We start from the raw sequence: 26,691 nt of genomic DNA on the forward strand, positions 1-26,691 counted from the left end.
GTATCATTTTCGTTAAAAACCGTTTTGAAAACAGTAACTCTAGGCAAACTTTAATGATTCCGGTGCCAGAGTCACTGAATGGCTACCCACAATCCTCTAATAGAAAATCTTGTTTCCAGCCTAATTTCTAGCTTTAATCTGAAGTCTCTATCAGTGGGACGTGGCTGGTCATTTTCCTGACTCGAATTTCGGGCAGTATAAAAGCAAAATATTTCTACATTTGATTAAAAGATAAAAAATTCAATCAATACTCTCACCAACCTGTCTTCCCCACTCGGCACTCACACACGGCTGAGCAACTCAACAGCTTTTTCTTCCCCCACCACCACCGCCCCACCCAAGTAGAAGTAGATGTCCTCTTAATTTCTCGACTCTATCGAAGACAAAGATATACTCTTTACTAGGAAACCAGCAGAGGGTCTTCATCGGAAAAACAAAAATGCCTAACCCATTGAGAAGAAAGTCTGGTTCTAGTTCTTTAGACAGCAAAAATGAGGAGCACGAGGAGAAGAAGAGGTCGTCACCGTGTTCTAATGGTGGTAAGAAATTGAGTGCCGCTAAGTACAGAGAAATTTTACTCAAGAACCAAGGAAGGGAAGGGGATGAGAAATCAGGTAATTACAATACTCTATTTTTGACTTTTGTTAATGAATGTTTGATTTATATTGATGGTTTGTTAGATAACAAGAAGCTGATATTGGACAATGATTTGGCTCAAGTTGGAGACGGTATGGAAATTGAGCAGAATGGTGGTCATTTCAGTGAAAGTAAGCTTATTAACGTTGTTCAGCGGTCTGGGAAAATTGGAGATGGAAGGAAAAACTTGGAAATGTCTGTCTCTATGGAAGAGGGAGAGAGTACAGTGCCTCTGGAACCAGAAGAGGTAATTCTAATTAGGCATGTTGGTTTTGCCATTTTCTCGTAGTTGATTGTGTGAGATGGTTCTGATTTCGTTCTTCTTCTGTGTTGCATTAGGATGGAGGGAAGATAAATGTCAAGGTTTGTGGAGGAGGAATCAGTGAAGATTGTGTTAGAAAAAACGCTTTAAAATTACCAATTTTTCCATGGACTATGTTTTGATCCCTAGACCTATTGCCCATTAATTGTTTTTTTTTTGAATAGATAAAACAATAGTCCCACATTGACTAAAATCTAAAGAGTTTTAGACATAAATACCATAGAATTGGCTATAAGGGCATGGCCCTTGGTTAAAAACAGTGTTGCTTTTGTCAGGCTTAGAGCAGTGTGTTGTCAAGAAACCAAGCCAAACATGTACGGACAAGAAACCCAAAACAAATACGTACAGACAAGAAAGCCAGGACAAGACAACAGGAAGCTAGGTTGGTAGCTAAGGGGTACAGACAACAGGAAGGATTAGATTTCTTTGATACCTATTCACCGGTCACTAGAATCACTTCTATCCGGATGCTGATTGTTATTGTTTCTATTTATGATTTGCATATACATCAGATGGATGTTAAAACTGCTTTTTTATATGGTGAATTGAATGAAGAAATTTATATGGACCAACCTGAAGGTTTTGTTGTCCAAGTTTAGTGGCAAAGACTTTAAACGATGGCAGTCCAAAATGTTATTCTTCTTAAAAGACCATATTCTTAACTGTCTGGATGACTCCTTGTACGACTTTTATAATGCAAAAGAGAATTTTACTGCTTTTGATTTATGGGAAGCCCTAGAAGAAAAATATCTTGCTGAAGCTGCTGGAAGCAAGAAGTTCTTGGTGGCTAGGTTCCTGGAATATAAGATGACTGATGAAAAGCCTGTTGTAGAACAATTCGTCGAAATCCAGCTACTCATCAACGAAATTCTTGCTGAAGGCATGCATATTGATGAATCTCTACAAGTATCTGCAGTGATTGAAAAGCTACCACCCTCATGGAACGAGTACAAGAGGAGGCTGCGACACAAGAATCGCGAAATCACCATGGTGGAGCTGGGGAAAAAGATCCAGGTGGAGGAACTTCTGTGCTGCAAGGACAAGAGCCTGATGCTGAGCAAAGACATGTCAAACAAAGCTCATGTCCTGGACGATAATGCTGCGTCAAAGAAAAGGCAAGGAGAATCCAGAAAAAATGGTAAACGTAACAAACAACGTAACTCCAAAGGTAACCATCTTAAGCCAAAGGGTGGTGTCTCCAAAAACACCATCAAAGGCGACTACTATAACTGTGGGAAAACTGGTCATATGGCCAAAGATTGCAGGGCACCTAAAAAGACCAAAAATGATCCTAAACAGAAAAATAAGGCAAACGTAGTAGATGATTCTGGATATTTTACTGGCATGGTGTCTGAAGTCAACCTTGTCTTTAATGTGACCAATGTGAGAGACTGGTGGCTTGATTCTGGAGCCACTAGGCATGTATGTAAATTCAGAAATGCTTTCTCCTCCTATAACAAAGTAGGAGACGATGAGAAATTGTTTATGGGAAACTCTTCTACCTCTAAAGTGGTGGGAAAAGGCAAGGTTGAATTGAAACTCACTTCAGGAAAAACTCTCGCATTGAATGACGTGTATCACGTCCCGGACATATGCAAGAATCTTATCTCAGAAACCATCTTACTTGGGAAAGGTTTTAAATTTGTAGCTGAGTCTAACAAGGTTGTAATCTCTAAAGGTGGTGATTTCGTAGGAAAAGGATATGTCACTGATAACATGATTAAGCTTAGTGTACTTTCTTTGAACTTGAATGATAATGCATCTTCTTCTGCTTATGTTTGTGACTCCTCACATGTTTGGCATGATAGACTAGGACATGTTAATTTCAAATCTATTGAAAGACTTGCTAAATTAGGCTGCATTCCTAAAATAAACTTTGACAGAGGTCATAAATGTGAAATTTGTGTTGAATCCAAATATGCTAGAAAACCCTTTAACAAAAAGGTTGAACGTAGTACAACTCCCCTAGAACTAATCCACTCAGATTTGGGAGATTTGAAATCAACACCAACTAGAGGAGATAAAAAATGGTACATCACTTTTATAGATGATCACTCAAGATACTGTCAGGTTTATCTTCTTAGAAGTAAAGATGAAGCCTTAGACACTTTCAAATTATATAAACTTGAAGTAGAAAACCAAAGAGGTGTTACTATTAAAACTCTTAGGTCGGACCGAGGCGGTGAGTATGTGATACCTATAGGAGAATTCTGCAAACTTAATGGAATCATTCATGAAACTACTGCACCTTCTTCACCTGAGTCGAATGGAGTAGCTGAAAGGAAAAACCGAACACTCATAGATATGGTGAACGCTATGTTAGCTAGTTCAGGGCTACCTTCGAACCTGTGGGGGGAAGCAATTCTCTCTGCTTGTTATATCTTGAACCGAGTTCCATTTAAGAAATCCGACAAAACTCCATATGAGTTATGGAAAGGAAGACAACCGTCATATGCATACTTTAAAGTGTGGGGGTGTTTGGCCAAGGTGGCCACTCCTCGTTCCAAGAAAACCAAACTAGGACCTAAAACTGTAGATTGTGTTTTCCTAGGATATCCTGAGCACACTAGTGCTTATAGGTTCATGGTAATTGGTGAGAACACCATAATGGAATCCAGAGATGCAGTGTTTTTCGAACACATTTTCCCTTTAGGGTCTGGACCTCTTAAAAGGGTCCGCGATGATCTCTCAGATGTTCCTTCGACTAGTCAACCCCCGTCTCTAGATGCTGAAACCGAACCTAGAAGAAGTAAGAGGGTCAGAACCGAGAAAGGTTTCGGTCCAGATTTTGTGACTCTTACGGTAGAGTCTGAACCCCAAACCTATAAGGAAGCTATGACTTCTCCGGAAGCTCCCTTATGGGAAGAAGCTTCAAATAATGAGTGGGATTCCATTCAACAAAATGAAACTTGGGAGCTTGTAGACTTACCTCCTGGTAGTAAAACCATAGGTTGCAAGTGGGTCTTCAAAAGGAAACTTAGAACAGATGGAACTATAGAAAAACACAAAGCTAGGTTGGTAGCTAAGGGGTACAGACAACAGGAAGGATTAGATTTCTTTGATACCTATTCACCGGTCACTAGAATCACTTCTATCCGGATGCTGATTGCTATTGCTTCTATTTATGATTTGCATATACATCAGATGGATGTTAAAACTGCTTTTTTATATGGTGAATTGAATGAAGAAATTTATATGGACCAACCTGAAGGTTTTATTGTGAAAGGTTTTGAAGATAAAGTATGCAAACTGAAAAAATCTTTGTATGGTTTAAAACAAGCACCTAAACAGTGGCATGAAAAATTTAATCATGTAATGATATCTAATGGCTTCAAGGTTAATGAATCTGATAAATGTGTTTACATTAAATCTGTGGATGATTCTCACGTTATTGTGTGCCTATATGTTGATGATATGCTCATATTAGGTAGTAACCTTGATAGTATTAATACCACTAAAAGCATGCTTAACGAAACTTTGACATGAAAGACTTAGGCCCTGCTGATGTAATCTTAGGGATGAAAATCAGAAAGATGTCTGATGGATATAGTCTTAGTCAATCTCATTATGTTGAAACTGTGCTTAAGAGATTTAATCATGAAAATGCTAAACCTGCAACTACTCCTTATGATCCCAATTGCAAATTGAAAAAGAACAAGGGTGAGGGTATTTATCAACTTGAATATTCTCGTGTTATTGGCAATCTTATGTATTTAATGAACTGTACAAGACCTGATATTGCCTATACTGTGAGTAGATTAAGCAGGTACACTTGCAACCCTGGGCAGGATCACTGGAATGCTCTCTACAGAGTTCTACGGTACCTGAGAGGAACTTCAAACTATTGCTTAAGTTTTGGGAAGTATCCTGCTGTGCTAGAAGGGTATTGTGATGCTAACTGGATATCAGACTCAGATGAGTGCAAATCCACTAGTGGGTACATCTTCACACTTGGTGGTGCGTCTGTGTCATGGAAGTCTACCAAACAGACATGTATAGCCCGATCCACCATGGAGTCTGAGTTTATAGCCTTGGAGAAAGCTGGAGAGGAAGATGAATGGATACGAGGTTTCCTGGGTGGAATTCCACTCTGGCCCAAGCCTGTGTCTTCGATCGCAATCCACTGTGACAGTCAAGCTGCTATTGGATGCGCAAAGAATAGTGTATACAACGTAAAGTCTATACATCTTCGAAGAAGACACAAGACAGTGAAACAACTACTCTCTACTGGCATCATCTCTATAGACTTTGTAAGGTCTAAAGAGAATATTGCAGATCCTTTGACGAAAGGGTTATCTAGAGAGGTAGTTAGATCCACATCGAAGGGGATGGGACTCAAGCTCATAGAATAAATCGCCATGAAGGACACTCAACCTTGTGAACGGAGCTCCAAGATCAAGGTTCAATGAGATAACTAATTTTTGGTGATGTCGAGAGAAAGCACTATCTTTGTCCCTCCCTATGGTGTAACCGTATGATAGTGCTGCCTGCATGTTTTAGGATGATCTGTCAAGATCTTAATGAGTTCCATGGCTTTGCTTAAAGCGGAGTGTGGCAGGACACTCTTAATGGACTCACCTATGTGGATATTGGAAGTGGGGCCGCTTCCTATGAGAATTTGAGCTTTTTCTCTAGAGACATTCATTAAGTCCGGGATTTAGCCCACGGCCAAAACGGGCACAACGGCAAGAGCTTGGCAGCTTTCTTTTTCTTTGAGACATCAAAGTGTGGTTGTTATTTCTGAATTGCACTCACTGTTGACGGTTCAAGACATTGTGTTCACCGAAACAACAAGCAGTTCCGGTAACCTCTCACTATGTTAAGGTTCAATCTCTGGGACACCTTAGCCTAATATTGATGTATTATGTTTTCTCGTATTTCGTCGATATGTTTTATCATTCATGTGGGGGATTGTTAGAAAAAACGCTTTAAAATTACCAATTTTTCCTTGGACTATGTTTTGATCCCTAGACCTATTGCCCATTAATTGTTTTTTCTTTTGAATAGATAAAACAATAGTCCCACATTGACTAAAATCTAAAGAGTTTTAGACATAAATACCATAGAATTTGCTATAAGGGCATGGCCCTTAGGTCATTAGACTTTTGTGCTTGGAGGGAAGGCTTAGACTAGGGCAAGGTTTCCTTTCCCGTACGCGCGGTGCTTCGCACAGAAGCACGCACGCCGCCGCCGTCCATCCGGTCGGTCGGTCGGCTCGGGTTCGGGTTCGGGTGTGGGTGTGGGTTCATTAGATCCTATCTTTTTGCTGAAACTTTTGGTACGTGTTTTACACACATGTAGAAGAATCTTCTTCTTTGTCTGCACATGTTTGTCTTGGCTTTCTTTTCTATACGTGTTTGTCTTGATTTCCTTGTCTGCACATGTTTGTCCTGGCTTTCTTGTCTGTACGTATTTGTTTTGGGTTTCTTGTCCATACATGTTTGGCTTGGCTTCTTGACAACACACTGCTCTAAGCCTGACAAAAGCAACACTGTTTTTAACCCAACATTACCAGTATTTCTGTCATACGCATGGTTTGGTTGCATGCATTTTTCCTCTCGTTTGTAACGTCTTAAACACTATATAAGGGAGGAGTCTTGAGCTCATTTGACACACCACAGAGAAACATCTCTTCTACTCTTCTTCTGTTTTTCTGTAAACATCTCTTCTACTGTTTTAAATTCTGCCAAGCTCTAAGGGTACCCTCTTTGTATGCTACATTGAGGGGTACTAACTGTAGTTGTATCCTGGAGGTGACTCGCCAACTGCTGTAGCATCTTAGAGGAGTGGCAGGCGATATTGCCTTTAGGACAGCGTAGTTTATGTGCCTCTACATTCTCTGTGCAGCAACATCAGCAACATTATTTTGAGCTAAGTATCTTCTTCTCAGTTACAGTTACATTATTAGTACTTTCTCCAACAATCTAAAGGCAATATCCTCTTTACTATTTTTTGTAACAACATGGGAAAGAGTACTGTAGACAAACCCCCAAAGTTTAGTGGCAAAGACTTTAAACGATGGCAGTCCAAAATGTTATTCTTCTTAAAAGACCAAAGGCTAGATGAAGTTGCCTTAGAAAGACCCTAAAGAAGGCTTCATGACCGTGGTTATGAAGATAGACTGGATAGGTGGACTAGGAAAAATTACATGTGCAAAAACCATATTCTTAACTGTCTGGATGACTCCTTGTACGACTTTTATAATGCAAAAGAGAATTTTACTGCTTTTGATTTATGGGAAGCCCTAGAAGAAAAATATCTTGCTGAAGCTGCTGGAAGCAAGAAGTTCTTGGTGGCTAGGTTCCTGGAATATAAGATGACTGATGAAAAGCCTGTTGTAGAACAATTCGTCGAACTCCAGCTACTCATCAACGAAATTCTTGCTGAAGGCATGCAAATTGATGAATCTCTACAAGTATCTGCAGTGATTGAAAAGCTACCACCCTCATGGAACGAGTACAAAAGGAGGCTGCGACACAAGAATCGTGAAATCACCATGGTGGAGCTGGGGAAAAAGATCCAGGTGGAGGAACTTCTGTGCTGCAAGGACAAGAGCCTGATGCTGAGCAAAGACATGTCAAACAAAGCTCATGTCCTGGACGATAATGCTGCGTCAAAGAAAAGGCACGGAGAATCCAGCAAAAATGGTAAACGTAACAAACAACGTAACTCCAAAGGTAACCATCTTAATCCAAAGGGTGGTGTCTCCAAAAACACCATCAAAGGCGACTGCTATAACTGTGGGAAAACTGGTCATATGGCCAAAGATTGCAGGGCACCTAAAAAGACCAAAAATGATCCTAAACAGAAAAATAAGGCAAACGTAGTAGATGATTCTGGATATTTTACTGGCATGGTGTCTGAAGTCAACCTTGTCTCTAATGTGACCAATGTGAGAGACTGGTGGCTTGATTCTGGAGCCACTAGGCATTCTGTAAATTCAGAAATGCTTTCTCCTCCTATAACAAAGTAGGAGACGATGAGAAATTGTTTATGGGAAACTCTTCTACCTCTAAAGTGGTGGGAAAAGGCAAGGTTGAATTGAAACTCACTTCAGGAAAAACTCTCGCATTGAATGACGTGTATCACGTCCCGGACATATGCAAGAATCTTATCTCAGAAACCATCTTACTTGGGAAAGGTTTTAAATTTGTAGCTGAGTCTAACAAGGTTGTAATCTCTAAAGGTGGTGATTTCGTAGGAAAAGGATATGTCACTGATAACATGATTAAGCTTAGTGTACTTTCTTTGAACTTGAATGATAATGCATCTTCTTCTGCTTATGTTTGTGACTCCTCACATGTTTGGCATGATAGACTAGGACATGTTAATTTCAAATCTATTGAAAGACTTGCTAAATTAGGCTGCATTCCTAAAATAAACTTTGACAGAGGTCATAAATGTGAAATTTGTGTTGAATCTAAATTTGCTAGAAAACCCTTTAACAAAAAAGTTGAACGTAGTACAACTCCCTTAGAACTAATCCACTCAGATTTGGGAGATTTGAAATCAACACCAACTAGAGGAGGTAAAAAATGGTACATCACTTTTATAGATGATCACTCAAGATACTGTCAGGTTTATCTTCTTAGAAGTAAAGATGAAGCCTTAGACGCTTTCAAATTATATAAACTTGAAGTAGAAAACTAAAGAGGTGTTACTATTAAAACTCTTAGGTCGGACCGAGGCGGTGAGTATGTGATACCTATAGGAGAATTCTGCAAACTTAATGGCATCATTCATGAAACTACTGCACCTTCTTCACCTGAGTCGAATGGAGTAGCTGAAAGGAAAAACCGAACACTCATAGATATGGTGAACGCTATGTTAGCTAGTTCAGGCCTACCTTCGAACCTGTGGGGGGAAGAAATTCTCTCTGCTTGCTATATCTTGAACCGAGTTCCATTTAAGAAATCCGACAAAACTCCATATGAGTTATGGAAAGGAAGACAACCGTCCTATGCATACTTTAAAGTGTGGGGGTGTTTGGCCAAGGTGGCCACTCCTCGTTCCAAGAAAACCAAACTAGGACCTAAAACTGTAGATTGTGTTTTCCTAGGATATCCTGAGCACACTAGTGCTTATAGGTTCATGGTAATTGGTGAGAACACCATAATGGAATCCAGAGATGCAGTGTTTTTCGAACACATTTTCCCTTTAGGGTCTGGACCTCATAAAAGGGTCCGCGATGATCTCTCAGATGTTCCTTCGACTAGTCAACCCCCGTCTCTAGATGCTGAAACCGAACCTAGAAGAAGTAAGAGGGTCAGAACCGAGAAAGGTTTCGGTCCAGTTTTTGTGACTCTTACGGTAGAGTCTGAACCCAAACCTACAAGGAAGCTATGACTTCTCCGGAATCTCCCTTCTGGGAAGAAGCTTCAAATAATGAGTGGGATTCCATTCAACAAAATGAAACTTGGGAGCTTGTAGACTTACCTCCTGGTAGTAAAACCATAGGTTGCAAGTGGGTCTTCAAAAGGAAACTTAGAACAGATGGAACTATAGAAAAACACAAAGCTAGGTTGGTAGCTAAGGGGTACAGACAACAGGAAGGATTAGATTTCTTTGATACCTATTCACCGGTCACTAGAATCACTTCTATCCGGATGCTGATTGCTATTGCTTCTATTTATGATTTGCATATACATCAGATGGATGTTAAAACTGCTTTTTTATATGGTGAATTGAATGAAGAAATTTATATGGACCAACCTGAAGGTTTTGTTGTGAAAGGTTTTGAAGATAAAGTATGCAAACTGAAAAAATCTTTGTATGGTTTAAAACAAGCACCTAAACAGTGGCATGAAAAATTTAATCATGTAATGATATCTAATGGCTTCAAGGTTAATGAATCTGATAAATGTGTTTACATTAAATCTGTGGATGATTCTCATGTTATTGTGTGCCTATATGTTGATGATATGCTCATATTAGGTAGTAACCTTGATAGTATTAATACCACTAAAAGCATGCTTAACGAAAAACTTTGACATGAAAGACTTAGGCCCTGCTGATGTAATCTTAGGGATGAAAATCAGAAAGATGTCTGATGGATATAGTCTTAGTCAATCTCATTATGTTGAAACTGTGCTTAAGAGATTTAATCATGAAAATGCTAAACCTGCAACTACTCCTTATGATCCCAATTGCAAATTGAAAAAGAACAAGGGTGAGGGTATTTATCAACTTGAGTATTCTCGTGTTATTGGCAGTCTTATGTATTTAATGAACTGTACAAGACCTGATATTGCCTATACTGTGAGTAGATTAAGCAGGTACACTTGCAACCCTGGGCAGGATCACTGGAATGCTCTCTACAGAGTTCTACGGTACCTGAGAGGAACTTCAAACTATTGCTTAAGTTTTGGGAAGTATCCTGCTGTGCTATAAGGGTATTGTGATGCTAACTGGATATCAGACTCAGATGAGTGCAAATCCACTAGTGGGTACATCTTCACACTTGGTGGTGCGTCTGTGTCATGGAAGTCTACCAAACAGACATGTATAGCCCGATCCACCATGGAGTCTGAGTTTATAGCCTTGGAGAAAGCTGGAGAGGAAGCTGAATGGATACGAGGTTTCCTGGGTGGAATTCCACTCTGGCCCAAGCCTGTGTCTTCGATCGCAATCCACTGTGACAGTCAAGCTGCTATTGGATGCGCAAAGAATAGTGTATACAACGGAAAGTCTATACATCTTCGAAGAAGACACAAGACAGTGAAACAACTACTCTCTACTGGCATCATCTCTATAGACTTTGTAAGGTCTAAAGAGAATATTGCAGATCCTTTGACGAAAGGGTTATCTAGAGAGGTAGTTAGATCCACATCGAAGGGGATGAGACTCAAGCTCATAGAATAAATCGCCATGAAGGACACTCAACCTTGTGAATGGAGCTCCAAGATCAAGGTTCAATGAGATAACTAATTTTTGGTGATGTCGAGAAAAAGCACTATCTTTGTCCCTCCCTATGGTGTAACCGTATGATAGTGCTGCCTGCATGTTTTAGGATGATCTGTCAAGATCTTAATGAGTTCCATGGCTTTGCTTAAAGCGGAGTGTGGCAGGACACTCTTAATGGACTCACCTATGTGGATGTTGGAAGTGGGGCCGCTTCCTATGAGAATTTGAGCTTTTTTCTCTAGAGACATTCATTAAGTCCGGGATTTAGCCCACGGCCAAAACGGGCACAACGTCAAGAGCTTGGCAGCTTTGTTTTTCTTTGAGACATCAAAGTGTGGTTGTTATTTCTGAATTGCACTCACTGTTGACGGTTCAAGACATTGTGTTCACCGAAACAACAAGCAGTTCCGGTAACCTCTCACTATGTTAAGGTTCAATCTCTGGGACACCTTAGCCTAATATTGATGTATTATGTTTTCTCGTATTTCGTCGATATGTTTTATCATTCATGTGGGGGATTGTTAGAAAAAACGCTTTAAAATTACCAATTTTTCCATGGACTATGTTTTGATCCCTAGACCTATTGCCCATTAATTGTTTTTACTTTTGAATAAATAAAACAATAGTCCCACATTGACTAAAATCTAAATAGTTTTAGACATAAATACCATAGAATTGGCTATAAGGGCATGGCCCTTGGGTCATTAGACTTTTGTGCTTGGAGGGAAGGCTTAGACTAGGGCAAGGTTGCCTTTCCCGTACGCGCGGTGCTTCGCACAGAAGCACGCACGCCGCCGCCGTCCGTCCGGTCGGTCGGGTCGGGCTCGGGTTCGGGTGTGGATGTGGGTGTGGGTGTGGGTGTGGGTTCATTAGATCCTATCTTTTTGCTGAAAATTTTGGTACGTGTTTTACACACATGTAGAAGAATCTTCTTCTTTGTCTGCACGTGTTTGTCTTGGATTTCTTGTCTGTTCGTGTTTGTCTTGCTTTCCTTGTCTGCACATGTTTGTCCTGGCTTTCTTGTCTGTACGTATTTGTTTTGGGTTTCTTGTCCTTACATGTTTGGCTTGGTTTCTTGACAACACACTGCTCTAAGCCTGACAAAAGCAACACTGTTTTTAACCCAACATTACCAGTATTTCTGTCATACGCATGGTCTGGTTGCATGCATTTTTCCTCTCGTTTGTAACGTGTTAAACACTATATAAGGGAGGAGTCTTGAGCTCATTTGACACAACACAGAGAAACATCTCTTCTACTCTCCCTCTGTTTTTCTGTAAACATCTCTTCTACTGTTTTAAATTCTGCCAAGCTCTAAGGGTACCCTCATTGTATGCTACATTGAGGGGTACTAACTGTAGTTGTATCCTGGAGGTGACTCGCCAACTGCTGTAGCATCTCAGAGGAGTGGCAGGCGATATTGCCTTTAGGACAGCGTAGTTTACGTGCCTCTACATTTTCTGTGCAGCAACATCAGCAACATTATTTTGAGCTAAGTATCTTCTTCTCAGTTACATTATTAGTACTTTAACCAACAATCTAAAGGCAATATCCTCTTTACTATATTTTGTAACAACATGGGAAAGAGTACTGTAGACAAACCCCCAAAGTTTAGTGGCAAAGACTTTAAACGATGGCAGTCCAAAATGTTATTCTTCTTAAAAGACCAAAGGCTAGATGAAGTTGCCTTAGAAAGACCCTCAAGAAGGCTTCATGACCGTGGTTATGAAGATAGACTGGATAGGTGGACTAGGAAAAATTACATGTGCAAAAACCATATTCTTAACTGTCTGGATGACTCCTTGTACGACTTTTATAATGCAAAAGAGAATTTTACTGCTTTTGATTTATGGGAAGCCCTAGAAGAAAAATATCTTGCTGAAGCTGCTGGAAGCAAGAAGTTCTTGGTGGCTAGGTTCCTGGAATATAAGATGACTGATGAAAAGCCTGTTGTAGAACAATTCGTCGAACTCCAGCTACTCATCAACGAAATTCTTGCTGAAGGCATGCATATTGATGAATCTCTACAAGTATCTGCAGTGATTGAAAATCTACCACCCTCATGGAACGAGTACAAGAGGAGGCTGCGACACGAGAATCGCGAAATCATCATGGTGGAGATGGGGAAAAAGATCCAGGTGGAGGAACTTCTGTGCTGCAAGGACAAGAGCCTGATGCTGAGCAAAGACATGTCAAACAAAGCTCATGTCCTGGACGATAATGCTGCGTCAAATAAAAGGCAAGGAGAATCCAGCAAAAATGGTAAACGTAACAAACAACGTAACTCCAAAGGTAACCATCTTAAGCCAAAGGGTGGTGTCTCCAAAAACACCATCAAAGGCGACTGCTATAACTGTGGGAAAACTGGTCATATGGCCAAAGATTGCAGGTCACCTAAAAAGACCAAAAATGATCCTAAACAGAAAAATAAGGCAAACGTAGTAGATGATTCTGGATATTTTACTGGCATGGTGTCTTAAGTCAACCTTGTCTCTAATGTGACCAATGTGAGAGACTGGTGGCTTGATTCTGGAGCCACTAGGCATGTCTGTAAATTCAGAAATGCTTTCTCCTCCTATAACAAAGTAGGAGACGATGAGAAATTGTTTATGGGAAACTCTTCTACCTCTAAAGTGGTGGGAAAAGGCAAGGTTGAATTGAAACTCACTTCAGGAAAAACTCTCGCATTGAATGACGTGTATCACGTCCCGGACATATGCAAGAATCTTATCTCAGAAACCATCTTACTTGAGAAAGGTTTTAAATTTGTAGCTGAGTCTAACAAGGTTGTAATCTCTAAAGGTGGTGATTTCGTAGGAAAAGGATATGTCACTGATAACATGATTAAGCTTAGTGTACTTTCTTTGAACTTGAATGATAATGCATCTTCTTCTGCTTATGTTTGTGACTCCTCACATGTTTGGCATGATAGACTAGGACATGTTAATTTCAAATCTATTGAAAGACTTGCTAAATTAGGCTGCATTCCTAAAATAAACTTTGACAGAGGTCATAAATGTGAAATTTGTGTTGAATCCAAATATGCTAGAAAACCCTTTAACAAAAAGGTTGAACGTAGTACAACTCCCCTAGAACTAATCCACTCAGATTTGGGAGATTTGAAATCAACACCAACTAGAGGAGGTAAAAAATGGTACATCACTTTTATAGATGATCACTCAAGATACTGTCAGGTTTATCTTCTTAGAAGTAAAGATGAAGCCTTAGACGCTTTCAAATTATATAAACTTGAAGTAGAAAACCAAAGAGGTGTTACTATTAAAACTCTTAGGTCGGACCGAGGCGGTGAGTATGTGATACCTATAGGAGAATTCTGCAAACTTAATGGCATCATTCATGAAACTACTGCACCTTCTTCACCTGAGTCGAATGGAGTAGCTGAAAGGAAAAACCGAACACTCATAGATATGGTGAACGCTATGTTAGCTAGTTCAGGGCTACCTTCGAACCTGTGGGGGGAAGCAATTCTCTCTGCTTGCTATATCTTGAACCGAGTTCCATTTAAGAAATCCGACAAAACTCCATATGAGTTATGGAAAGGAAGACAACCGTCCTATGCATACTTTAAAGTGTGGGGGTGTTTGGCCAAGGTGGCCACTCCTCGTTCCAAGAAAACCAAACTAGGACCTAAAACTGTAGATTGTGTTTTCCTAGGATATCCTGAGCACACTAGTGCTTATAGGTTCATGGTTATTGGTGAGAACACCATAATGGAATCCAGAGATGCAGTGTTTTTCGAACACATTTTCCCTTTAGGGTCTGGACCTCTTAAAAGGGTCCGCGATGATCTCTCAGATGTTCCTTCGACTAGTCAACCCCCGTCTCTAGATGCTGAAACCGAACCTAGAAGAAGTAAGAGGGTCAGAACCGAGAAAGGTTTCGGTCCAGATTTTGTGACTCTTACGGTAGAGTCTGAACCCCAAACCTATAAGGAAGCTATGACTTCTCCGGAAGCTCCCTTCTGGGAAGAAGCTTCAAATAATGAGTGGGATTCCATTCAACAAAATGAAACTTGGGAGTTTGTAGACTTACCTCCTGGTAGTAAAACCATAGGTTGCAAGTGGGTCTTCAAAAGGAAACTTAGAACAGATGGAACTATAGAAAAACACAAAGCTAGGTTGGTAGCTAAGGGGTACAGACAACAGGAAGGATTAGATTTCTTTGATACCTATTCACCGGTCACTAGAATCACTTCTATCCGGATGCTGATTGCTATTGCTTCTATTTATGATTTGCATATACATCAGATGGATGTTAAAACTGCTTTTTTATATGGTGAATTGAATGAAGAAATTTATATGGACCAACCTGAAGGTTTTGTTGTGAAAGGTTTTGAAGATAAAGTATGCAAACTGAAAAAATCTTTGTATGGTTTAAAACAAGCACCTAAACAGTGGCATGAAAAATTTAATCATGTAATGATATCTAATGGCTTCAAGGTTAATGAATCTGATAAATGTGTTTACATTAAATCTGTGGATGATTCTCATGTTATTGTGTGACTATATGTTGATGATATGCTCATATTAGGTAGTAACCTTGATAGTATTAATACCACTAAAAGCATGCTTAACGAAAACTTTGACATGAAAGACTTAGGCCCTGCTGATGTAATCTTAGGGATGAAAATCAGAAAGATGTCTGATGGATATAGTCTTAGTCAATCTCATTATGTTGAAACTGTGCTTAAGAGATTTAATCATGAAAATGCTAAACCTGCAACTACTCCTTATGATCCCAATTGCAAATTGAAAAAGAACAAGGGTGAGGGTATTTATCAACTTGAGTATTCTCGTGTTATTGGCAGTCTTATGTATTTAATGAACTGTACAAGACCTGATATTGCCTATACTGTGAGTAGATTAAGCAGGTACACTTGCAACCCTGGGCAGGATCACTGGAATGCTCTCTACAGAGTTCTACGGTACCTGAGAGGAACTTCAAACTATTGCCTAAGTTTTGGGAAGTATCTTGCTGTGCTAGAAGGGTATTGTGATGCTAACTGGATATCAGACTCAGATGAGTGCAAATCCACTAGCGGGTACATCTTCACACTTGGTGGTGCGTCTGTGTCATGGAAGTCTACCAAACAGACATGTATAGCCCGATCCACCATGGAGTCTGAGTTTATAGCCTTGGAGAAAGCTGGAGAGGAAGCTGAATGGATACGAGGTTTCCTGGGTGGAATTCCACTCTGGCCCAAGCCTGTGTCTTCGATCGCAATCCACTGTGACAGTCAAGCTGCTATTGGATGCACAAAGAATAGTGTATACAACGGAAAGTCTATACATCTTCGAAGAAGACACAAGACAGTGAAACAACTACTCTCTACTGGCATCATCTCTATAGACTTTGTAAGGTCTAAAGAGAATATTGCAGATCCTTTGACGAAAGGGTTATCTAGAGAGGTAGTTAGATCCACATCGAAGGGGATGGGACTCAAGCTCATAGAATAAATCGCCATGAAGGACACTCAACCTTGTGAATGGAGCTACAAGATCAAGGTTCAATGAGATAACTAATTTTTGGTGATGTCGAGAGAAAGCACTATCTTTGTCCCTCCCTATGGTGTAACCGTATGATAGTGCTGCCTGCATGTTTTAGGATGATCTGTCAGGATCTTAATGAGTTCCATGGCTTTGCTTACAGCGGAGTGTGGCAGGACACTCTTAATGGACTCACCTATGTGGATGTTGGAAGTGGGGCCGCTTCCTATGAGAATTTGAGCTTTTTCTCTAGAGACATTCATTAAGTCCGGGATTTAGCCCACGGCCAAAACGGGAACAACGGCAAGAGCTTGGCAGCTTTCTTTTTCTTTGAGACATCAAAGTGTGGTTGTTATTTCTGAATTGCACTCACTGTTGACGGTTCAAGACATTGTGTTCACCGAAACAACAAGCAGTTCCGGTAACCTCTCACTATGTTAAGGTTCAATCTCTGGGACACCTTAGCCTAATATTGATGTATTATGTTTTCTCGTATTTCGTCGATATGTTTTATCATTCATGTGGGGGATTGTTAGAAAAAACGCTTTAAAATTACCAATTTTTCCTTGGACTATGTTTTGATCCCTAGACCTATTGCCCATTAATTGTTTTTTCTTTTGAATAGATAAAACAATAGTCCCACATTGACTAAAATCTAAAGAGTTTTAGACATAAATACCATAGAATTTGCTATAAGGGCATGGCCCTTAGGTCATTAGACTTTTGTGCTTGGAGGGAAGGCTTAGACTAGGGCAAGGTTTCCTTTCCCGTACGCGCGGTGCTTCGCACAGAAGCACGCACGCCGCCGCCGTCCATCCGGTCGGTCGGTCGGCTCGGGTTCGGGTTCGGGTGTGGGTGTGGGTTCATTAGATCCTATCTTTTTGCTGAAACTTTTGGTACGTGTTTTACACACATGTAGAAGAATCTTCTTCTTTGTCTGCACATGTTTGTCTTGGCTTTCTTTTCTATACGTGTTTGTCTTGATTTCCTTGTCTGCACATGTTTGTCCTGGCTTTCTTGTCTGTACGTATTTGTTTTGGGTTTCTTGTCCATACATGTTTGGCTTGGCTTCTTGACAACACACTGCTCTAAGCCTGACAAAAGCAACACTGTTTTTAACCCAACATTACCAGTATTTCTGTCATACGCATGGTTTGGTTGCATGCATTTTTCCTCTCGTTTGTAACGTCTTAAACACTATATAAGGGAGGAGTCTTGAGCTCATTTGACACACCACAGAGAAACATCTCTTATACTCTTCTTCTGTTTTTCTGTAAACATCTCTTCTACTGTTTTAAATTCTGCCAAGCTCTAAGGGTACCCTCTTTGTATGCTACATTGAGGGGTACTAACTGTAGTTGTATCCTGGAGGTGACTCGCCAACTGCTGTAGCATCTTAGAGGAGTGGCAGGCGATATTGCCTTTAGGACAGCGTAGTTTATGTGCCTCTACATTCTCTGTGCAGCAACATCAGCAACATTATTTTGAGCTAAGTATCTTCTTCTCAGTTACAGTTACATTATTAGTACTTTCTCCAACAATCTAAAGGCAATATCCTCTTTACTATTTTTTGTAACAACATGGGAAAGAGTACTGTAGACAAACCCCCAAAGTTTAGTGGCAAAGACTTTAAACGATGGCAGTCCAAAATGTTATTCTTCTTAAAAGACCAAAGGCTAGATGAAGTTGCCTTAGAAAGACCCTAAAGAAGGCTTCATGACCGTGGTTATGAAGATAGACTGGATAGGTGGACTAGGAAAAATTACATGTGCAAAAACCATATTCTTAACTGTCTGGATGACTCCTTGTACGACTTTTATAATGCAAAAGAGAATTTTACTGCTTTTGATTTATGGGAAGCCCTAGAAGAAAAATATCTTGCTGAAGCTGCTGGAAGCAAGAAGTTCTTGGTGGCTAGGTTCCTGGAATATAAGATGACTGATGAAAAGCCTGTTGTAGAACAATTCGTCGAACTCCAGCTACTCATCAACGAAATTCTTGCTGAAGGCATGCAAATTGATGAATCTCTACAAGTATCTGCAGTGATTGAAAAGCTACCACCCTCATGGAACGAGTACAAAAGGAGGCTGCGACACAAGAATCGTGAAATCACCATGGTGGAGCTGGGGAAAAAGATCCAGGTGGAGGAACTTCTGTGCTGCAAGGACAAGAGCCTGATGCTGAGCAAAGACATGTCAAACAAAGCTCATGTCCTGGACGATAATGCTGCGTCAAAGAAAAGGCACGGAGAATCCAGCAAAAATGGTAAACGTAACAAACAACGTAACTCCAAAGGTAACCATCTTAATCCAAAGGGTGGTGTCTCCAAAAACACCATCAAAGGCGACTGCTATAACTGTGGGAAAACTGGTCATATGGCCAAAGATTGCAGGGCACCTAAAAAGACCAAAAATGATCCTAAACAGAAAAATAAGGCAAACGTAGTAGATGATTCTGGATATTTTACTGGCATGGTGTCTGAAGTCAACCTTGTCTCTAATGTGACCAATGTGAGAGACTGGTGGCTTGATTCTGGAGCCACTAGGCATTCTGTAAATTCAGAAATGCTTTCTCCTCCTATAACAAAGTAGGAGACGATGAGAAATTGTTTATGGGAAACTCTTCTACCTCTAAAGTGGTGGGAAAAGGCAAGGTTGAATTGAAACTCACTTCAGGAAAAACTCTCGCATTGAATGACGTGTATCACGTCCCGGACATATGCAAGAATCTTATCTCAGAAACCATCTTACTTGGGAAAGGTTTTAAATTTGTAGCTGAGTCTAACAAGGTTGTAATCTCTAAAGGTGGTGATTTCGTAGGAAAAGGATATGTCACTGATAACATGATTAAGCTTAGTGTACTTTCTTTGAACTTGAATGATAATGCATCTTCTTCTGCTTATGTTTGTGACTCCTCACATGTTTGGCATGATAGACTAGGACATGTTAATTTCAAATCTATTGAAAGACTTGCTAAATTAGGCTGCATTCCTAAAATAAACTTTGACAAAGGTCATAAATGTGAAATTTGTGTTGAATCTAAATATGCTAGAAAACCCTTTAACAAAAAGGTTGAACGTAGTACAACTCCCCTAGAACTAATCCACTCCGATTTGGGAGATTTGAAATCAACACCAACTAGAGGTGGGAAAAAATGGTACATCACTTTTATAGATGATCACTCAAGATACTGTCAGGTTTATCTTCTTAGAAGTAAAGATGAAGCCTTAGACGCTTTCAAATTATATAAACTTGAAGTAGAAAACCAAAGAGGTGTTACTATTAAAACTCTTAGGTCGGACCGAGGCGGTGAGTATGTGATACCTATAGGAGAATTCTGCAAACTTAATGGCATCATTCATGAAACTACTGCACCTTCTTCACCTGAGTCGAATGGAGTAGCTGAAAGGAAAAACCGAACACTCATAGATATGGTGAACGCTATGTTAGCTAGTTCAGGGCTACCATCGAACCTGTGGGGGGAAGCAATTCTCTCTGCCTGCTATATCTTGAACCGAGTTCCATTTAAGAAATCCGACAAAACTCCATATGAGTTATGGAAAGGAAGACAACCGTCCTATGCATACTTTAAAGTATGGGGGTGTTTGGCCAAGGTGGCCACTCCTCGTTCCAAGAAAACCAAAATAGGACCTAAAACTGTAGATTGTGTTTTCCTAGGATATCCTGAGCACACTAGTGCTTATAGGTTCATGGTAATTGGTGAGAACACCATAATGGAATCCAGAGATGCAGTGTTTTTCGAACACATTTTCCCTTTAGGGTCTGGACCTCATAAAAGGGTCCGCAATGATCTCTCAGATGTTCCTTCGACTAGTCAACCCCCGTCTCTAGATGCTGAAACCGAACCTAGAAGAAGTAAGAGGGTCAGAACCGAGAAAGGTTTCGGTCCAGATTTTGTGACTCTTACGGTAGAGTCTGAACCCCAAACCTATAAGGAAGCTATGACTTCTCCGGAAGCTCCCTTCTGGGAAGAAGCTTCAAATAATGAGTGGGATTCCATTCAACAAAATGAAACTTGGGAGCTTGTAGACTTACCTCCTGGTAGTAAAACCATAGGTTGCAAGTGGGTCTTCAAAAGGAAACTTAGAACAGATGGAACTATAGAAAAACACAAAGCTAGGTTGGTAGCTAAGGGGTACAGACAACAGGAAGGATTAGATTTCTTTGATACCTATTCACCGGTCACTAGAATCACTTATATCCGGATGCTGATTGCTATTGCTTCTATTTATGATTTGCATATACATCAGATGGATGTTAAAACTGCTTTTTTATATGGTGAATTGAATGAAGAAATTTATATGGACCAACCTGAAGGTTTTGTTGTGAAAGGTTTTGAAGATAAAGTATGCAAACTGAAAAAATCTTTGTATGGTTTAAAACAAGCACCTAAAAAGTGGCATGAAAAATTTAATCATGTAATGATATCTAATGGCTTCAAGGTTAATGAATCTGATAAATGTGTTTACATTAAATCTGTGGATGATTCTCATGTTATTGTGTGCCTATATGTTGATGATATACTCATATTAGGTAGTAACCTTGATAGTATTAATACCACTAAAAGCATGCTTAACGAAAACTTTGACATGAAAGACTTAGGCCCTGCTGATGTAATCTTAGGGATGAAAATCAGAAAGATGTCTGATGGATATAGTCTTAGTCAATCTCATTATGTTGAAACTGTGCTTAAGAGATTTAATCATGAAAATGCTAAACCTGCAACTACTCCTTATGATCCCAATTGCAAATTGAAAAAGAACAAGGGTGAGGGTATTTATCAACTTGAGTATTCTCGTGTTATTGGCAGTCTTATGTATTTAATGAACTGTACAAGACCTGATATTGCCTATACTGTGAGTAGATTAAGCAGGTACACTTGCAACCCTGGGCAGGATCACTGGAATGCTCTCTACAGAGTTCTACGGTACCTGAGAGGAACTTCAAACTATTGCTTAAGTTTTGGGAAGTATCCTGCTGTGCTAGAAGGGTATTGTGATGCTAACTGGATATCAGACTCAGATGAGTGCAAATCCACTAGTGGGTACATCTTCACACTTGGTGGTGCGTCTGTGTCATGGAAGTCTACCAAACAGACATGTATAGCCCGATCCACCATGGAGTCTGAGTTTATAGCCTTGGAGAAAGCTGGATAGGAAGCTGAATGGATACGAGGTTTCCTGGGTGGAATTCCACTCTGGCCCAAGCCTGTGTCTTCGATCGCAATCCACTGTGACAGTCAAGCTGCTATTGGATGCGCAAAGAATAGTGTATACAACGGAAAGTCTATACATCTTCGAAGAAGACACAAGACAGTGAAACAACTACTCTCTACTGGCATCATCTCTTTAGACTTTGTAAGGTCTAAAGAGAATATTGCAGATCCTTTGACGAAAGGGTTATCTAGAGAGGTAGTTAGATCCACATCGAAGGGGATGGGACTCAAGCTCATAGAATAAATCGCCATGAAGGACACTCAACCTTGTGAATGGAGCTCCAAGAACAAGGTTCAATGAGATAACTAATTTTTGGTGATGTCGAGAAAAAGCAATATCTTTGTCCCTCCCTATGGTGTAACCGTATGATAGTGCTGCCTGCATGTTTTAGGATGATCTGTCAAGATCTTAATGAGTTCCATGGCTTTGCTTAAAGCGGAGTGTGGCAGGACACTCTTAATGGACTCACCTATGTGGATGTTGGAAGTGGGGCCGCTTCCTATGAGAATTTGAGCTTTTTTCTCTAGAGACATTCATTAAGTCCGGGATTTAGCCCACGGCCAAAACGGGCACAACGGCAAGAGCTTGGCATCTTTCTCACAGAAGCACGCACGCCGCCGCCATCCGTCCGGTCGGTCGGGTCGGGCTCGGGTTCGGGTGTGGGTGTGGGTGTGGGTTCATTAGATCCTATCTTTTTGCTGAAAATTTTGGTACGTGTTTTACACACATGTAGAAGAATCTTCTTCTTTGTCTGCACGTGTTTGTCTTGGCTTTCTTGTCTGTACGTGTTTGTCTTGCTTTCCTTGTCTGCACATTTTTGTCCTGGCTTTCTTGTCTGTACGTATTTGTTTTGGGTTTCTTGTCCGTACATGTTTGGCTTGGTTTCTTGACAACACACTGCTCTAAGCCTGACAAAAGCAACACTGTTTTTAACCCAACATTACCAGTATTTCTGTCATACGCATGGTCTGGTTGCATGCATTTTGCCTCTCGTTTGTAACGTGTTAAACACTATATAAGGGAGGAGTCTTGAGCTCATTTGACACAACACAGAGAAACATCTCTTCTACTCTCCCTCTGTTTTTCTGTAAACATCTCTTCTACTGTTTTAAGTTCTGCCAAGCTCTAAGGGTACCCTCATTGTATGCTACATTGAGGGGTACTAACTGTAGTTGTATCCTGGAGGTGACTCGCCAACTGCTGTAGCATCTCAGAGGAGTGGCAGGCGATATTGCCTTTAGGACAGCGTAGTTTACGTGCCTCTACATTTTCTGTGCAGCAACATCATTTTGAGCTAAGTATCTTCTTCTCAGTTACATTATTAGTACTTTAACCAACAGATTGTTCCAAGGATGTACAACCCAAGGATGCAGTGTTGATGGCGGAAACGGGAAGCAATGATAATGTTTGTGTCATCCACAAGCTTGGTGAAAATACTGGAAAGCTCTTGTGAGTGAATGTTGTTGTTTTTTTCATGTTTAATCTTATTAGTGATTACCGAATAGCTCTACTCTAATGTCTAAACTTGTGTTTATGGAGGCTTAACACTGAGCTGTGCTTCAAAACTAAATGGTGCAACAATTACAATGATTTTGTTTTCTTTCCTTCCGTCCTTTTTAGCCATAAATGTTGGTCCCATTGTAGTACGCCAACCATGTCCACTGGTTTTTGCTAGGCGATTGATGTTTTAGTAAAAAAAAATAAATAATTTTCTTTGTAAGTCTCGCATAACTTTTTTTTATTCATGTTGAATTGCAGGGGCTCCAACGGCAAGGGTTGCACAAATAACTATCATCTCGAATGTGCTGATCCGCCCCTGAAGGATGTGCCACCTGGTGGTTGGCATTGTGTCTGTTATGTTAAGAAGAACATAGAGTCAGGTGTTCTTTTTTGCCCTGGAGCAGTAGAATCCAATTTGGATGATGTACAAGTGGAATTGGCAGATTCCGCTAGTGTGGATAGTACTAAAACCAGTTCATGCAATAACAATGATTCTAATGGCAATGTTGAGAAGCTGAAGGAGAGGCTTGTACGTGTCGTTGCGTCAGATTCTAAGTTTGTCGAATACTGGGTTCCTGTTAAGCTTTCCAATGTCCAGCTTGAGCAGTATTGTGGTATCCTACTTTCTAATTCAGCGTTACTTCGTTCATCTTCAAAGAAATATGTTATTGCTGAGGCTCTCTGTAATGTTCTTAGCTCTGCCAGGAAGGTGAGGCTTACTTTTGTTACTCTTGATTCGTTATCTATATATTATCTGATGTTTCACCAATTAATCTAAATGTTCCTTTTCAGTTACATGATTTTCTTCTCATTGTTTGGAGTTTTTACCAGAGTTTTTTAAAATTTTCTTGGTGGGTATCACCTGTCTTACATGGTTTCTTATATGGGATATGTTTTTGCAGTGTTGCGACCATCCATATTTTGTGAACCCTTCTTTGCAGAAAGTGCTCACAGATGGTCTGTCAGAGGCCGAGTATTTGAATGCCGGAGTAAAAGCAAGTGGCAAACTACAAGTACTTGATAAGATCCTTTCAGAGACAAAAAAGCAAGGCTTAAGAGTACTGATCATTTTTCAGGTGTAGGAGCTGATCCTTGTCGTGTTCTCATTAAATTTCCAGGGTATACTAATCACATTATGTGAGTTATGTCTCACTCTAATGTCTTTGATGTGGCAGTCAAATGTTGGCTCCAGTGGAATCTCTCTGGGAGATGTCTTGGATGATTTTGTGCTTCAGAGATGTGGTGTGGATTCCTACGAACGTGTTGATCGTGGATTCGTTGCATCTGATGAGGAATTTGCCAATCAGAAGCAATCTGCCATGAACAAGTTCAATGATAGGGAAAAAGGGAGAATTGTGTTTTTACTAGATCAGCGTGCTTGCCTCCCAAGCATTAAGCTATCATCAGTTGATATGGTAATTCTATATGACAGCGATTTGAACCCGTACAATGATATGAAAGTTCTGCAGAAGATCACTATTGTCTCGCAGCATGAACAGTTAAAAGTGTTCCGGTTATATTCATTGTATACTGTGGAGGAAATGTTTCTAATTCATGCTAAGCAAGGTCTGGCCGATGATGCACAAAACTTAAACCGTTCCACGATCCATCAGTTGCTTAGATGGGGTGCTTCTTATTTATTCAAAGAATTGGCCGTGTTCCATGGTTCCTCCACATCCTCCGATCCAAAATTTTCTTCTGATAATTTGGTGAAAGAATTACCTGGTCAGCTGCCTGCGAATGCTGGAAGCCCTAGTCCAATCAATTCCTCAATTGTTGTGAAAGTTAATCAAACAGGAGGCACATATTCTAGAGATATATCTTTACCTGGTGAGCTGGAGATGCAGTCGGTTGACGAAGATCTGCCTCATGTCTTCTTCTGGACAAAATTACTGGATAGGAAGACCCCAGAGTGGAGATATTTACCTGCTGCATCCTCACCCTTGGAGAACCGTAAACGAGTCAAGTACTTTGAATGTTCATTGGAAACGGCGGACTTTGACAATGATGATGTCACGAAGAAGAAACGGAAGGGTTTTACCGGTATCACAGATGCACCTGTTGTAGAAGATACAAGAGAAGTCGGTGGTCTCAACAAAGAAGGTAAAAGGATAAATGATACCAATGAGCAGGACCAAGTTGGGTTAGTGCCCTGGGAATTTCCATCACAGCCAGCTATAACTGACAACCATTTTGAGTTGCCTACTTACAATGATGCTTTGCAAGATACAATGCTGCAGCAGTCTGTGCTTATAGACAGATGTGTAGGTGGTACACGTGTAACAGATTTCAGAAGCTTGGGGGTTGTTCCGGACTGCATTAGTCACCATCCTTTACATATTGCTCAATTGACTTATGCTCGGACTTCTCAGACTCTGCTCCAGGGTGACCCTCTTTTAAATGAATTAGTTAGAATTCGCCAAGAGGGGGAGAAAGCTGTGAAATTCCACGAAGAATCGGTTAGTGTTTACAGTACCTTTTCAGTAGTCATTATTCTCTTAGGTGAACTCCTCTAAATCAGTTATTCCAAGTGGATTTTTTATTTATGTTTTGTATGTGTAGAGAACACGAATCAGATTTGATTATCACAAGGAGGTGCAAGAGGTCTATAAAAAGTATAGCAAGCTTCATTATGATAATGATACTGCATTAGCTCGGACAAAGAATGCAATTGATACAAATCATAACAAAGTCACCATTAATGTGATGTTAGCCAAGTATTTAAGGGACAACTGTCTATGAGACTACCAGGGCTGCTGGATGACATCAAGGTATAGGTCCCTCGACTTTGAATTCTTCTATCGCATTTGAGAATTTTTTTTGGTGGCTATGCAAATTTTGAAATTTTGAGCTACATTTATAATGCCGTAATAGTTGATGGTCATTTTAATTTGCTTGGGAAAGGATTAGGTCTCATTTTATGTTCCACACGCAATGATCGGTGTAGGAGACGTGGCGTTAGTTTGCTGCTCTCCAAAATTCTGTAAGTCTGTGTAAAAGAGTCTTTTTGTAGAGAACTGAGTAATTACAAATCCTCAACTCAGATGGGGAGTATGGCATTTGTTTTGGTCATACATGCACATAGATAGGTATACATGTATAAACAGTATATGAAATGATTGTTATCAGGTAAAAATTTATCATATCGTTTTTCTGGTTCCATTTTGATGACTAAAACTCAATTATTGTTATCAGGTAAAAAGAATCAAGTATTACAGTAAATACAAATTATATCCCACCAGTAACAGTGAATTTTACCCAATGATTTACCATCTTTAGTTCCCATGGAGCATTCTTTACAAAAAATTGAGTCTACAATGGAGGTGATGCAGACAAGTCTGTTGGGAAATGGTTTCCTGATTTTGAACAAATTTCCGTTAATAAATAGGGTGGTACACTTATAAACTCTGATTCTACAGCTGCAATAAAAGCTTTTGTGTGAGGGAAATAAACTTTGCAGCGGATGCATTGCCGGGTCTCATCTTCGAAGTTCGATCTGACATAGTTGTATTGTTGCGTAGTCTAATCCTTCCTGAATTGTCTCTGTCGGTTGTAAATACGCATTAAGTCTTTCTGTAGGGATAACA

The 26,691-nt window shown here is 40.1% G+C and overlaps 1 protein-coding gene across 4 annotated transcripts; it reads left to right on the plus strand.

Annotated features, from left to right (window-relative positions):
* The first annotated feature begins 274 nt into the window (after nt 1–274).
* On the plus strand, nt 275–26,691 carry LOC113277250 (helicase protein MOM1-like). 4 transcript variants are annotated; one of them, XR_003324811.1, is made up of 9 exons: nt 275–614; nt 681–883; nt 976–1,024; nt 22,945–23,053; nt 23,363–23,813; nt 24,007–24,180; nt 24,280–25,563; nt 25,667–26,087; nt 26,300–26,691. XR_003324811.1 is itself a non-coding variant. In XM_026526394.1 (9 exons), the coding sequence occupies exons 1-8, from the start codon at nt 440–442 to the stop codon at nt 25,844–25,846; spliced, it is 2,625 nt and encodes an 874-aa protein (XP_026382179.1). In that variant the 5' UTR covers nt 275–439; the 3' UTR covers nt 25,847–25,875; nt 26,300–26,691. The 4 variants fall into 4 exon arrangements, 2 of the variants coding, with proteins under 2 accessions (XP_026382179.1, XP_026382178.1); XR_003324812.1 differs by having other exon boundaries at nt 720–883; XM_026526394.1 differs by having other exon boundaries at nt 25,667–25,875.

The sequence above is a fragment of the Papaver somniferum genome, chromosome 5 (assembly GCF_003573695.1).
Source record: "Papaver somniferum cultivar HN1 chromosome 5, ASM357369v1, whole genome shotgun sequence".
In the NCBI taxonomy this organism is placed as follows: domain Eukaryota; kingdom Viridiplantae; phylum Streptophyta; class Magnoliopsida; order Ranunculales; family Papaveraceae; genus Papaver; species Papaver somniferum.

Bases quoted from the DNA above. Each gene is read 5' to 3' on its own strand.
- LOC113277250 (XM_026526394.1), top strand. From the start codon at position 440: ATGCCTAACCCATTGAGAAGAAAGTCTGGTTCTAGTTCTTTAGACAGC. The intron at 24,181-24,279 runs GTGTAGGAGCTG...TTGATGTGGCAG, and splicing joins GAGTACTGATCATTTTTCAG to TCAAATGTTGGCTCCAGTGG. The intron at 25,564-25,666 runs GTTAGTGTTTAC...TTGTATGTGTAG, and splicing joins TGAAATTCCACGAAGAATCG to AGAACACGAATCAGATTTGA.